This window comes from Centruroides sculpturatus, unplaced genomic scaffold (assembly GCF_000671375.1).
Source record: "Centruroides sculpturatus isolate CEXI.00-Female unplaced genomic scaffold, Cexi_2.0 scaffold24, whole genome shotgun sequence".
Classification (NCBI taxonomy): domain Eukaryota; kingdom Metazoa; phylum Arthropoda; class Arachnida; order Scorpiones; family Buthidae; genus Centruroides; species Centruroides sculpturatus.
Genome location: NW_019384375.1, coordinates 1257054 through 1273128, shown reverse-complemented (window position 1 = coordinate 1273128; position 16075 = coordinate 1257054). Strand labels below are relative to the sequence as shown.

General features: G+C 30.6%; 1 protein-coding gene across 1 annotated transcript in view; it reads right to left on the bottom strand.

Annotated features, from left to right (window-relative positions):
• LOC111616870 (sushi, von Willebrand factor type A, EGF and pentraxin domain-containing protein 1-like) overlaps window positions 1–16075 on the bottom strand; it is a 184934-nt gene that overhangs the window by 150839 nt on the left and 18020 nt on the right. The window contains exons 4-7 of the mRNA XM_023358224.1: window positions 13090–13248; window positions 12692–12904; window positions 5466–5645; window positions 1151–1244 (exon numbers count right to left, since the gene is read on the bottom strand). Coding sequence (XP_023213992.1) covers window positions 1151–1244; window positions 5466–5645; window positions 12692–12904; window positions 13090–13248 — 646 coding nt within the window. The remainder of the gene's footprint in view (window positions 1–1150; window positions 1245–5465; window positions 5646–12691; window positions 12905–13089; window positions 13249–16075) is intronic.

Below are 16075 nucleotides of genomic sequence, written 5' to 3'. Positions count from 1 at the left end.
ACTTTGTAAAAAGATATTAAATATACATGAATCGTAAAATCATAAATATACATGATTTTCCTTTCTATTATAAATAATTTAAGTTGTAATTTATACAGGTATTAAAAATATAAACTGAAATCTATTTATAAATAAAATTATATTTAGTTTAACTTAAAATAATATATTATCTAAAAATTATTAAAGTATTAATTGTCATACAAATGCATTATTGTATTTTTAGAAAGATACAAATTACTTTCTTCCTGTCTACAAGTTAAATAAATGCAAATGATTGAAAAAAATTAGTTTGATTTATTTAAAAAAGTGAGAAAAATATGCTTATAGAATAGAAAATAGATATTTATAAGTTTATATTATCAGCAGTAAAATACAAAGATTGATATCAAAACTGTAAAAAAAGAATCTACAAAACAAACTTGAAAAGTAGAAAAAACATATATATGTATACATTATTCACAAAGGTATTTTCAGTTTTTTAAGAAATGTAAACACTAAACACTAATTGGAAATAAGTAGAATTTTTCTGGGGAAAGACAGCTTTACTCTTTGTGAACAAATAAGTTTTTTTAAATATCTTTTTATTATAAGCAAGAAAGAATATAAGATGCTATGTTAAATAGGCAATAGTAAAGAACTTAATCTTTCAGTTTGGACAATTAACAATTTATTAAAAGTTAGTTTTTATTATTATGTCATATAATTAATATATTTTTATTTCATTACTAACATTGTTGCAAAAAATAGCATTTCCCTAAAGTATTTAATTTGGTTTAAATTTAAATTCTTAAGTTGAATTCAAATTATGTTAGAACAACAAAAAACATTAGATTATTAATAGCCAGAATAATAGACAACAAACAAAATAGGTTTGTTGGCTATTAGTCTGTACTTAATTCTTGTTTTATAGACTTGATTATTAATAATTCAACTTTTCTAATTTTATCCATCTAACTGGTATTTTATACCTTTTTAAGTTAATAAATCATGAACAAGAATTTTGTAAAATGTTCTGATGTTAAAAAGTAATTTTCCAAAAGTAATACACTATTTTAAATGCCATTTTAAATTGTTAATTACTTTACATTTAAATAAGAAAAGTTTACTTTAAATATAATGCTTAATTTAGAGAAAAAAATGTTTTATTTACCGACAGACAGTATTAAGTTCACTTTTATCCTTAAAACATGACTTTGGCTTTACTCGAAGAAGCTTATTGATCTTCAAAACAGGACACTGAACAGCTTTGAAAAAGTAAAACAAAAAAATATTAATTTTTTAAACTGAATGCTTATCAAATTATAAAAATACCAAAAACTATGATATTTTCATGTGGATTATTTGCAAGTTTAAAGAATTAGTAAAAGTAAAATAAAAGCTTTCATATAACTCACACTAGCATGCATCTCATACCTGCCAAATGATATTGAGAACACTACTTGTTAAATTTCTCTCCTGTCATTACCTATATGTGTGGCAATGATTTGTGTTATATGTCCTTCATTTGTACTTTTTATTTTTCTAACAAATAAACAGCCATGGGGTGGCGTCTCTATCAAGCCTGCCACTTTTTGGTTCAGTGTGACTTTGAAACGGATCAAAGTAGTCGTGTATGATTTATACTTGTAAGGTATCCTAGTCTCCATCTGTACTCAACACATAAGTGATAACCGTATTTACTCGCATATAAGACAAGATTTTTATTCATTTATCACAGCTTCAAATTCCTAGGTTATCTTATATGGCAAGCAAAAGATTCTTTGCGTTTTTGCAAATAATTTTTGTGAACTGTGTATTCGCATTTTATCAGATGCTTACTCTCTTGTATTTAAAAACATAAGTATTTTATCTAGGTTGTTTGAATCATTCTTGTATATTGTCAGGAATAAAGATTAATAGCAATAGGAAAAGCAAAGCTTTTGAATTGAATTCCAGATTGAAATTCCAAAATCACATGGGAGCATGATATAAGTTTTAATCCATTCCCATGTGAAAACGGATGATTATTTGAAAATCATAATTTGGAGAAACTCATAAGTGTAATTGACGGAGAGTGGATTCGGCTGTTAAGAATTGGCAAAAAAAAAAGTTCCCGATTGTCTAGCTTTACATGAAGAAATTATGTTGTTGATTTTACAAGATTTTTTCTTAAAGTTTTTAAAATGACAGTAATTTTTGCAGGACAATGTGTGCATTTATGTTCATTTGATATTTTACATGTGATTAAACAAAATAAAATTAGAATTGTATTAATAAATCTAATTTTTCTTTATTTTGATCTTTAAAGTCACACCTCATCCTATATGTGAGGTCGTCTTATATTTGAGTAAATACGGTATTTAACACTACTACACATCTGTTGTCACCATTTCACTTTAATTATTATTGCAGAAGTAATAATTTTAAAAAGTGAAACAGAAAAAAATGTAATTTTGGAGGTTTTACTTCAAATAAGTATCAAAAGTATAAATGATAACTAAAGTACAGATTTTGATAAAAAGCTATCTTTTTCTTCAGGAATCATATAGCAGATATTTGAAACAATGTTTTACTTGAACCAATTTTATATTAATGTCTAGCCATCAGCTGGATGGCTGAGTGAAAGAAGTGACAGCCTACCACTTGGAGGGACCTGAGATTGAATTCAGATTGTTCAAAACAACCAGGAATTTTTCTGTGGTGGTCCAAGGGAGCCCTCCCTTGGACCACCACAGAAAAATTCCTTACCATACAGCCACTCCATTTTGGACCTGGCCAAACCCATAATGGGATTGATTAAACAAGTCCTCTTAGTGCCTACAGAGCAGAAAGGGTTTTAAAAAAAATCAACTGTTACTCAGAATATAGGTCCAAAAGTTCTTGACTTGACCTACTTTGCACATGCACAGAAAAATGTGAGTGGCAGCATTGTGAAGTTCAACAGTTGAGATATTAGCACTCTCAGTTGCATTTTAATATTCTCATTCGCACATGTCAGATAATCTGGCTTAGCATAACCTGTATGCACTATGTCAAATTTTGAGTATTGTGCAGTGATAAAGTTCTTGACAAAGAAGGTCGAAAGCATCAAAAATTCATAAATGCCTTTATAATGTTTATGGCAATGCTCCTACTTCATTAGTAAAACAATAGGCATAACATTTTAAACTTGGAAAAAATTTCTCATCAATAATTCATGTAGTGTTTGTTCAGCCACAGCAATCACTGAAAAAAGTGTCACACTTATCAAGGATGAAGTGCTTTCCAATTGACACTGAAAAAAAAGAATTTTCTGCAAGATTGAACTTGTCAAAACAATGATTCTTCAAATTCTTCATGAACATTTGTTAATGAATAAGGTCAGTGCATGCTGAGTGTCCAAAATTCTTCAGAAACAACAGCAGGTCAACTGCACTCAACACTTTTTGGAGCTCTGCAGAGTTCTACAGTCCATTGTCATGGGGGATGAGACCATGGTTCTATATTATGATCTTTTGTCCAAGAAAGAATTGATGGAAGGGTGCTGTGAATGGAAATCTCTTTTAAAGAAGCCAAAAGGGCTTCTTTAAAACAAAAAAGGTTACAGCAATGATTTTCTGGGTTCACAATGGCATTTTATTGATAGACTTTGAGGAGAGAAATTCTACAGTGAATGTTGAATGCCAACCTGACCATAAGACTCCACGATGCCAAAAAAGAAAAAAAGAAGGGTAAACTTTCAAAAGAGATGTGCCTCTCATGACAATGCACCTGTTCACACTGTATTTCACATAAAGGCTGCCATTAAAGAATGTGGCTTCACTGAATTTCCTCATCCACTGCACATTCCTGACCTAGCCCCAAATGACTTATTTGTTCTCAAAATTAAATTTTCATCTGCAAAGATCAGATTTCAACAATGATGAAGTCAAAGCAGCTGTTTTTGAACATTTTGAGAGCAAAGACAAAATGTAATTTTCTGATGGTATAAATTTGTTAATTTCACATTATGAAAAATGTATTGTGATAAAAGGAAGCTATATTGAAAATAATATACATCTTTTATTTATTTGACACTTCTTTCTTAGTAAGGTTCAGAAATTCTTGGCCTGAATGGTAGCAATGATCTTTCTATAAAAGACTTAGGCTAATGCAATTAAGGTCTCAACCAATTGGCTGATGCCTTAGTCATCTCAGTCATCAGTCTTCTTCATACTACTCTGAGAAACCTGTGATCAAATTCAAATTGAGTTATCCAAAAAATGGAAGGTCCATCTTGAATACATCAGGCCCTGTCTCCAACATTTTTTAGACATCACCATTGTGGGGCCTGGCCAAACCCATATGTGTGGAAAGACCCCTTAGTGGCCACAGAACAGAAGTGTCAACAAAAAAAAATGTTGAGCCGAGTAAGTAAATTCCATGTATTGTTTTGTATTAAAGATGTCTTGCTAACTGTTTTTATTGTACATTTAATTTACTGTACATGTTGAGAAAAAATTTTTTCAGAGTATTTACAAATGAAAATGCACCAATTTTTATAAATCATTTAATTCTATATAAACATATGTTAAAATATACATTTTATACTACAAGATGCCATGTTTTAAAAATACTTTCATATGCAAGTGCTCATTTACAATGGTTTATGCTCACTGAGTATGTGTTAATAAAATTAATTGAACATTGTGTTTGAGACTAGAATAAGTGCTGAGTCATATAATGTCATCAATCTTTCAATATTATAGCATAAAAAATGCCATCTCATTTTATGAAAACATACTAAATGGCAAACAAATTGACTCGGATGATTACAAGTTAATGAAGAGATTCCTCAACAAATCAACTCAAGTATTGTCTTGAATGGGTTAAAAGTGAAAAAATTGATTAATCCTCTGTCAAAAATTTAATACAGTAGAAAATTTGTATTTTTATGGTTTATGATATTGCAATCACTACATTAATTGCATTTTTGCATAATTATAGCTTATTCCATTCAATGTTAGATTCATCAATAACAACATTACAGATAAATAATGTCACTACTCAAATCTTAATCTTTCTTTGTTGATAAGAAAATCCTAAAAGTTTAAGCAAAAGAACTATAAAGTATTCTCTGGTAACTTTGGCTGATGCAGTTTTTTCTAGATTCAATCTATTCCAGTTAATTAACTGATGCTCTGTGAAGTTATCATTATTTTTGAAATTTGCTAGCTACCATATTTATTAATAGAAAATAAAAAAATATTTTAACTAAATTTAAACATTTAGTTCTGAATACATGCAATAAATATTTGTCATATATTTCTATTCAAAGTACTCAAAAATCAATATTATATAATAATAAATAATTATATGAAAAATACAAATAATATTTGATATATGAACTATTAGGAATTTTAAAAAATAAAGTTTTTAATTTAAAAAATAATTATATAAATTTTGACTAAAAATATATACTTTTTTATAATTTAATTCACAAAACAAGTAATTTACATGTAATTTACCTTTGCATGTTGTATCTTTTCCATCCCATTTACCATTACTTTGACATTGCCTATTAACAGAACCATGCAATACATAGCCTTCGTCACATTTCATTTGACAGACCGTTCCAAATCCAAAATCTGATTGAGAACAATTATGACTACCATCTTTTGGAAAATTTAAAGCTGAACATTTAATTTCTGTAAAAATTTTAGTATTTAATAAATTAAAAAAATAAATTATATAATTAATAACATTAAGCAATATATTTATTTTAAAATTTAATGCCACACTGTAACTAGATATAGTAATATCTTCCATCAAGGCTCTCTATGCCTTGATGAAAATCCAGGATATAGTGTGCAATAACCACAACTGACCAATCAGAGTGAAACATCTACTAATATATTTAATATTTAAATGTTTCCAATACATGTGATGTTCAAAATTTTGAAAGAAAAAAAACCATTCTTTTTGAGAAGCTGTTCTAAGTTCAAAAAATGAAAATAATCTGATAAATGGTGGCTTAGACTAGTGGTGTGCAAACCATGAGTTGCAACCCCCAAGAGAGGTCACAAGAAAATTTTTCAGGATCACCAAATTCAAAGAAATTTATTTGACAATAAAAAAATATAAGGTGTTTCTTCAACAAGTATCAGGTACCAGTAAAATAGTGAAATGAAATTATAAATTTTTAAAAATAGCTCTATATTTTTTTTATGAAAACAATTGTCTTAGTACCTAATACAGATGGGATGACTTACAGCTTGTGATTCCCAATACACATCTGAACATAGAAACAATCATGAGCTCTTTGTAAGTGCATATCTCACATTGAATTCTTATGATGTAAAGTTTTTTTAAAAGTAGTTTTTATTAAATAAATATTTATACCCATATGCATAAATAAAACCATTGTTTCATAAAATGATGTGTTTATTCAGACCTGTAATAAGGCAGAAACATAAGTGCAAATCCCAGAAAGAATTTCACTTTAACTATGTTAACAATTAAAAAAATGTCTTTCTAGGGGTCAGGACAAAATTTTACACAAAAGGGGGGGTTCGGAAATGAAAATAGTTTGTGCACCACTGGCTTAGGCCACCAAAAATATTTGTTCTATATATAAACCAACAGATATTTGCTAGAGTTTGAATATGTTATATATATATTTATATTTATTTATTTTAATTATTATTAAAAATAAATAAAGTCATATGTTTGTAATATTAACTATAAAGTGAAAAAACATAACACAAAACCCTTGTTAATTAAACATTCAAACAGTTTATTTTCAACCTTGAGAAGCAATCTTACTCTCAAAACCCTGGATACATTACTGGACACTCCACTAAACATATACTGGTATATGTTTAGTATAGATATATATGTTACTGTGAAAGACCAATATCTAGCAAATGTCGAGATTCTCTGGTGAATGTCAGCATTCACACAGTTGTTTTGTGTATATACGAAATATTTGCTAAATATCATTATTTCTCACTTACACCAGCAAATGTCGACATTCAGCATGCACTGATGGTGAATGTTGAATAAAAATATTTTTATTACGTTAAGACAAAAATGCAACTTTTTAATATGTCAAAATAGGAGAAAGCTTAAGTAACAGCACATGTAAATAAACTGTTGAACCTAAAACAAACAGTACATTCTAAATCATTAAAGAAAATAATACAATAATAAACTTACACATAAATTATGTGNTTACGTTAAGACAAAAATGCAACTTTTTAATATGTCAAAATAGGAGAAAGCTTAAGTAACAGCACATGTAAATAAACTGTTGAACCTAAAACAAACAGTACATTCTAAATCATTAAAGAAAATAATACAATAATAAACTTACACATAAATTATGTTATTAACTTTATACAATCATATTTATTGCAACAACTTAAACTGTTATGGCACTTTGAATTGCATGAGAGTCCCTTGCTTTTACAACTGCATTTATTCGTGGAACACTTTTTTTTGCAATGACAGAATGTATAGCCTTGCCCTCCACTTTTCGAATTAGCTGCAGCTGCTTATCTCAGTAATATTTCTTGAGAAGAAATTACGAACTGATTACGGGTATAAAGCTGCTTGAGAGTACCATTTTTGTTTGCTAATTTATAAAAGTTGGTGTCTTCTATTCCAACATCAACTGCCAACACATTTCGGGCATCTGTATGGCCACGGTCAACATCAGAGACTTGTATTTGTATGGTATCATCAATTTGAGCAGAAAGAAATGGCAAAGAATTTGGCAACAGACTATCACCTCTCTGTGGACATTGGCTTCTCAGGTATTGTTTCAACCTCTACAAAAGCTTATCTGTGCTTGTCAACATACACTAGCGATTGTTCGAATGTATAATAATATAACCAAATATTCGGTCTTTCATCGACATATTTTGTATGTGTCGACATTCACTGGAGAATATTGACATTCTCTAATTTCGGTCTTTCACAATAACATATATACTATTACATGTAGTCATTATGTAATACAGTGGAACCCCGGTTAACGAACGTCCTCGTTAACGACCAAATCAGTTAATGAACTATTATTTTGCAAAAATTTTGTCTCAGATAACAAACTTAATGGCTTTTTGTGACAAATTTGTAAGCTTGCCGACTTTTACGGAAAAATCAGTTAATCGTGTGTCGGTGATGGCCTAGGGTCCATTCGTACATTGGTGATGGCGGAGGAGACAAAGATGACAAGTATTTTACAGTGAAAATCGTTTATTAGAACGGGAAGATGCTTATTTTATATATTACATATTTGAGGTAGTTGGAAATGGCTTATCTACAATATTTTCTCTCGGTACTGAGGAGTGGCGTATCGCTGGTCCTATGATAGTGCAATCTGATCAGTCGTAGCCCCAGAGCGGATGAGATGGGTTTGCTTGGTTACAGAAGCAATGGTAGGTGACAGAGCCTCAACGACTGGAGTGGTCCATGAGACACAACACAATTTTAGCGGGAACGACTTCAGGTTTAATCCAGACGAAGATGACACAGATTAATCGCCATAGAATTTTTAGGAAAACTGCGTTTTGACCTTGATATTCGGGGTTTTTATAGTATTTCTTCCTTGAATCTCACCTTACAATTTGTCCTGCATCCCATTCCTCGCTTCCCAATTGTTTTCTTTTTTGTCTCCAGGTGTAAACCGAAACCAGATCAGGTCACGAGAAAGGTTTGTTCCGAGGCGTTTATTTGACACCTGTTCATCAACTCTGATCGGAGATTGTTGATAAACCTATAAGCCTTTCGCTCATAATTTAGCCTATTATTTCTGCTATCTGTCATTTTAGAACTTTAACGATCGTGTATGATGTTTTTTATACCCGTCAAATCTTTCCTTTTTTCCGAAAATTTAACCTAGATCAACTGTTTATAAGCACGTTTTCCTATATTTTCATTAAAGAAAACCCGTTTTACAAATAAAATTACAAAAATACTGATGGCTATAACGAATTAATTGTATTTGCATTAATTTCTATGGAAAAAAGTGCTTCAGTTAATGAATGGACTCGTGGAATGGATTACGTTCGTTAACTGGGGTTCCACTGTATTATATTATACTACTATTATATTATAAATTAATATATGGACATATGTAATTGTGTTGTTTGTAGCCAGATGGATTCCCAAAAATAAACATAGAAATGCATCTTAAAATTAGAAAATGGCTTAATTCTGTTTTTCTTATTTTTCCAACTTTTCAAACATGAGAAAATAATAATATAAATGTCTAAGTTTTTTCAATTTTTGTTATTTTCCACTCTGTGGGCATTAAGAGGGCCTTTTAGTTAGATCCACTATGGATGGCTGAGTGCTGAAGGTTGGGTCTTGTATATACAGACCACCCATAAAAATTCTTGGGCTGGCTCATCCAGATTTGATTTCAGGTCCACAAGAGCAATAGGCTGATATCTTAATCTCCTTAGCCATTCATTAATCATAGTGTCATTCAATACTAATGCATTTGTAAAGATAAAGTCTACTAAACTGCACATTATCAGATATTAAAATTTCATTAATTAAAAAATTATTTTATTCTATTTCACTAGTTTTCTGCTCAGTTATTGTCTTAACTTTCATATTTTTAACATAAAATAAAGAAATGTCTGATAACTTAATTTTTTAAAATCATTCTGTGTTCTTTTCATAAATCAGTAAATAACTTAATTATACTTTTGTTTATTTTATTTCATTTGAAATCATTAGTTGATAGGTTAAACATGCATTGTAAAGAACTATTCACCACACCAAATTAATAATAATGGTACACTTGGAACCAAATTATGGTGTGATACAAAAAACATTGAAAAAAATGAATGTTTTCGAGCCCCTTCTGGGCTATGTATCAGGTTCTTAACCTTTCCTAGATATATATATATATATATATATATGTGATAGAGATGTGATATATATAGGCTCTATTAAACGTTCCATGGGTATCAGAATACAAGAACATCAGGTGGATATTTGTCATGTGAGATCATTCAATCACTACTTATGTAATGGATCCTGACATAGTAGCCGACTTTTCCCAGGCCAATCTCCTTTCTGTGCCTCCCACTGAATATCTCAAATGGTTAGAGGCTATGCACATTTTTAAATCCAGCTTCACAGCTACATGCGTAAATTTTAAAGAGATGGTTTTGTTGTTGGCCTGGCAGGAGCAGATTCACAATTCGCTCTAGCCACTTGTGTCCAAGCAGGCCAACATGCATGACATGGTTTTTTTGTAAATTTTCTCAAACTTATAATCAAACTCTTATTTAAATGTCATTCCATAATCAAATATCCATCTAGGAACAGTTAAGAATCTGATGCAGAGCCCAGAAGGGGTTTGAAAATGTTCATTTTTTTTCAATGTTTTTTGTATTACACCATAATTTGGTTCCAAGTGCGTCATTATAAACATGTATAGTAATACCTCGACTTACGCTACCCTGACTTATGTGAACCCAGAGTTACGCGATTTTCAAATCTCGTCGATTCGTCTTTTGTTTGAGCGCCACGCAACTCTCGATTACTCACTCCCCACACACTATTGTTCGGCTTACATGTTTGGATGTATCACGCAGAATCGACATCTAGCTACAATTTATTTTGTGTTATTTATTTCTGTGTTTGTTATATCTACGGAGACTTGAGAAACTCTTCGTGGTGATTTCTTGTAACTGTGAATGAATCAAAAGAACAGATAAGATTAACAAGAACATTTATTAGCTTACATACATCCGACTTGGATTTTACACAAATTGCAAAATTATACCCCGACTTACGCTAATTCGACTTATGCAGTTATTGCTCAGTCCCACCTATCATGTAAGTTTGGGGTATTACTGTATTGTATTGCATTTTTATGTTTTTTGGAGAACATGAGTAGGATGACTGGTTATGCCAGAATTATTGAGGATATCAGTATGTCAATCAGATATTAGTATTTCTAAGGGGAAAAAAATTAATAATAATGAGTAATTATTTATTATGATATTTTCACAATGCTGGGCTGCAATTTTTAATCATATTTTTTAAATTTATTTAATTTAAAATACAGTGGATTCCGCTTAATTGGGCCACCGGTTAATTGGGGCAGCAGCTTTAGTGGGCCAAATCTCAAAGAATGAAAACCAAACTAATAAATTAATACATAATTTAATCATTTAATTGAGACAACTTTTTGCTTAATTGGGACATTAGCAGAAAAGGAATTAAGCAATTTTTGATATATTTTAGTAATCTTCTGAAAATATGTTGGCACTACGTACACTAATGTTGTGTAGGCCTAACAGTTGGCAGAGACAAGACAATTTTGTCTTTTGCTCAGACAGTTCAGTTTTTCCAGAGGGGATCAGCATAGTGGGACATATCACACAGGGATTTCATCTGAAGTGGACCTAAATGCGAATTACTGACTGTGCTGTGGATTGGACTGGACAATCCCCTTAAAAGTAAAGGACAAAGCTCTCCGGACATTATCTCAAACTTATAATCAAACTCTTATTTAAATAACATTTTTTGAGGTCTCTCAATTGAGTTGGAAGATATCTAGAGTTCCCTTGAAAGGTATTGTGTGCATAATTACATCTAAATTCAGACAGCAACTATCCGATTGTTGAGACCAGCATCAAGCTGGCGAATTCTATGGACACTCCTGCCGAAGTAACCCATTTCCAAGTAAAGGAAACTGTGCTCAAAAGAAGACCGTAAAATGACTTTTGGACAAACCCTTTTCTTTCTCCCTTTTTAGTTAGAACATGTTCTAACTAAAAAAAAAGAAAGGAAAAAATTGTTTGATCAGAAACAGACTGAACAGTTGACCCTTGTGTATGTCAATACTAATATTTGACAACACTAGCATTACGCAAATCAGTTATCTATTGTCATGAGTCTGGCAAATTTATAGTACAAATATTTTCTGTATTTTGGTTTAATAAAGCATTAAAATAGGTACCTAATTATTATTTTTTACCTACTTATTTATTTACCTATGTATTACATATTTTATTATAGAATTTTCTATAGCACTTTTAAGTTTTCTAATGCAAAACACCTAACATGTATTTATTTATATCCATAAACTTCACAGCTATATCATCAGTCATCATGCCAACATCAATCTATTTCATCACTGACCCCTGTATTAAAATATTAAATTATATTTAAATTTTATTTTTTAAAGTGCACTAATATATGCACACATGCATACATTGCACACCTACTAGAACCAGCCCTGTTTGTAATTATTAAAATAATAATATAATTTTATCATGTTTCCCATAAGTATATGAAATTTTTTAATAGGCTATGATTTTAAACATGTTATAAATAAAAATAATAACTATAGTTATTATTTTTATTTATAACATATAGTGTGATTTTTCTCTACACACTACATCAAGGTTCATTATTCACATATATAAATTTTTATAAATGAAAAATGGCAAGTTTGAATGGATTAGTAAAATTCACTATATCAGATGATCGCTGTATCTTGAGAGTTCACAACTTACTTGTATGTATTTTTAACTAAATTATTACATATTATGTACATATTTTTTGTTACATGAATTTAAGGAATTATGCCTATACGTATTTTTGATTCTCCATTTTAACTAAATTTTTTATTAACTGAGCAACTGTGGCCTTCACTGTGAAACTGTGGCATTAGTTCAGAATGTTTTTAATATATAAAATATATATTAAAAAATTTACTTACTTTCACAATAAAATTCTACTCCAGACCAATTCTTTGTTTCCAAACATTTTCTAGGTTCTTCTGGTTCAATATCCCAAGGACGTTCATTATTTTCTAAACTAATATTTCTTTCACATGAATATGGACAATATCCTTCTTTACATTTAAATGTACACGAACTGTTAAATGTATTTCCACATTTATTTGGAGGTATTAAAGATCCACCTTCAGGAACTGNTCTGTGAAGCTATCATTATTTTTGAAATTTGCTAGCTACCATATTTATTAATAGAAAATAAAAAAATATTTTAACTAAATTTAAACATTTAGTTCTGAATACATGCAATAAATATTTGTCATATATTTCTATTCAAAGTACTCAAAAATCAATATTATATGATAAATAAACTTTTAATTACGTTTACAAGCAGATTCATTTTCTGGATTTCCTTCATGTCCAAGAAGACAGAAACAGTCTTTGATACTTTTGCTCCCTTCTTTACTTGTTGTTGAATTAATAGGACATGCAATACAATCTCTTTTACTTGGCTTATCGGAGTAAGAACCTTTAGGACATGCTAAAAATAAATAATAATAATAATAAAATTATTCACAGCATGTGAACTTCAAAGGAAATAACTGTTGGAAAATTAATTATTTTGTTTTTTATACTACACTGTAGACCTGATATAGCATGAAAAATTTAGTCTAAAATTTCCTTTGCATTATGAGCCAACATTATGCTGTATTAAAGTTATATATTTTTGTAGTATAACTAGATATGAAAGATAGATCTTATACTAAGCAGAGACTTATTATGGTGTTGATGGTGTATTGTATATAGCATATATACCAGTGTCTTGTGCTACATGCTAGATTGAAGATATAACTAAAAAAACAAATGTGCTATTTGTGTACATATTTGTGTTTTAAGAATTTCCTGACAATGTAATTTACAGAAGATTGCCATACTGATGTGTTTAGTATTGTGGCCTTTAATATTCTTGTCATGTACAGTCAACAACTATGCTGTCAACACAATCTGGAAACTGTAGTTTTGCCAAAATTATGTCCATTTGTCTAGGACAGTCCCAGATCTATCCTGCTGATAAAAAGCTGTCATTCAGCAATATTTTTTACTTTCGACACTTAATGCAATTCAGATGGTTCAATTTCAAATATTCTATTTGTTTGGTTTTACTTATTTTATCAATGAGCTATTAACATAAGTAAAATAAGTTATTCAACTTATTTTACTTATAGCTCATTAATAATATACAAATAAGGTAACATGATAAATTGAATACTCATATAGCTCATTACAATATACAAATAAGGTAACATGATAAATTGAAAACATTTCTTAAGTAAAGAATTTTCTCTCAGTGAACTTTAGGTGATATAAAAAGATTGTAATCTCTGAGTAAAACTGGTATGTAAATAAAACAGAACTGAATGCTTAATAAAAATTAAGACAATATCTTCAAAACTACACTGGTTAAATGTTCAGTCACTTTGCAGCTTATGTGAAAATTACCCTAGAAACGTCAACACCGACGACAACACTTTCTAAATAACATGCTAGTTAGATCGTTACTTCCGATCAGAAAAATAGAAAGCCACGTGGTCACTATAGAAAGATTTAAAAAAAAAATTGTTATAGAAGTGACACGGTGGGCTACCATTTTTAAAGTTTAAATTTTAAATTGAATGAAGTAAGTTTAAAATACGCCATTTGTCAAAATATTTAAAAATGCAACATAAGGGAAATTTCCTCGTCGAGCACGAACGTCGCGTGGTCATTGATGTCACTGCGACGTAAGTGCGATCACCCAAGGACTTTAAACAGTATACAGTCCTTGGCGATCACCGATCCGAAATCTATAAAACATTTATTATATAGCAGATATTTCCGTAAAATGAGTAGTCTATACTTTTCGTAAGAACATAAAGCGAATATAACCAAAATTTCATCTGGATTGGACGAAAATTACAGCCGTTATAAAATATTCATAGGCGACGGCTTTCATATTAGTAATTATATAAATGACGGCAGGATGGCCGAACGGTCAAGGTGGCAGCCTACCGCCGGGATCGAATTCGGACGGGTCAAAAAATCCCCAGGAATTTTTCGGGGACGGACCGACCAGATATATCGGGTCCCGTCCCTCACCTCCCGGCCGCCCCATTGTGAGCCTGGCCGAACCCATAATGGGCTTGCTAAAAAAAAGGGCCCTCTTTTAAAACTCTTTTCGCCCACAGGGCGAAAAGAGTTTTAAAAGAGTTTTAAGAGTTTTAAAAGAGTTTTAAAAGAGTCTACATTCATCAAAACTTTATTTTTCGAGAAGTTAAAAATGAATAAAAACTACTATTTACGAATATACCTATTAAAACTAGCTGTTACCCGCGACTTCGCCCGCGAAAATTTTGCAAGCAAATCCCATTTATATTCAGTATTTCAACAACCATAGTAATTGTTATATAACACCTACCGCTGAGAATGATCAGAATTGCCGAGAATCAAACGAACTATTTTCAATTTGATCAATTTTCTGGAACGTTTACAATCGTTTTATAATCAAACCAATATGCAATAACAAATTCGAATTTAAAACAGTTCGAACATTTTTAAAATCGAAATAGATAAAAATATTTATAACAATGTCTGAAATGTTATTAATTTAATACACCTAAGTACTCGATGAAGACTATATACTCTCTCTCTCCCCCGAGGGAGAATTTCGAAAAATCCCTTCTTAGCGTGCATTCCCATGGCATACCCTACTAAAACGCAGATAAAAACAAAAAATCGCATCTAAAATAGTACAGTATAAACCAGGGATGAGCAACACGTGGCCCGCGGGCCGCTTGCGGCCCGTTAAACATGTTTATGCGGCCCCCACCAAACATTTTTAAAATTGAATTTATTTTATCGACTTTCTCCCATCAATATATTGTTATAAAATTAATTATAATAAAATGGTAGTACATACTAAACCGAAACAATTTTTTGTTACTCACTTGTCAGCGATTTGTTAAACATGCAATACGAACGCGCCGCGTCTGTGCTCGTTTGTGTTTGCTTCTGTCACACAATCTGTAAGACTGGTAAGCTGTTAACTAGCAATTTTAGCAATTCTTGTGTTTCTTGAAAGGCGTGAGTGCAATATTATTGTCAAAAAGGTAATATTAGAGTTTTTTTTATTCAAAATTAAGTTTTCCTACAATTTTTTTAACTTTCAAATTTTTAATCCATAATAGCATGTCGGAAAAGCAAACAAAAAAACGGAAGGTTGCGGATGAGCACAGGCATTTCCAAGAAAAGTGGAAATTTGATTATTTTTTCACTTTCGTCGAAGATAAAGCTGTATGCTTAATATGCTCAGAGACTGTGTCGACATTAAA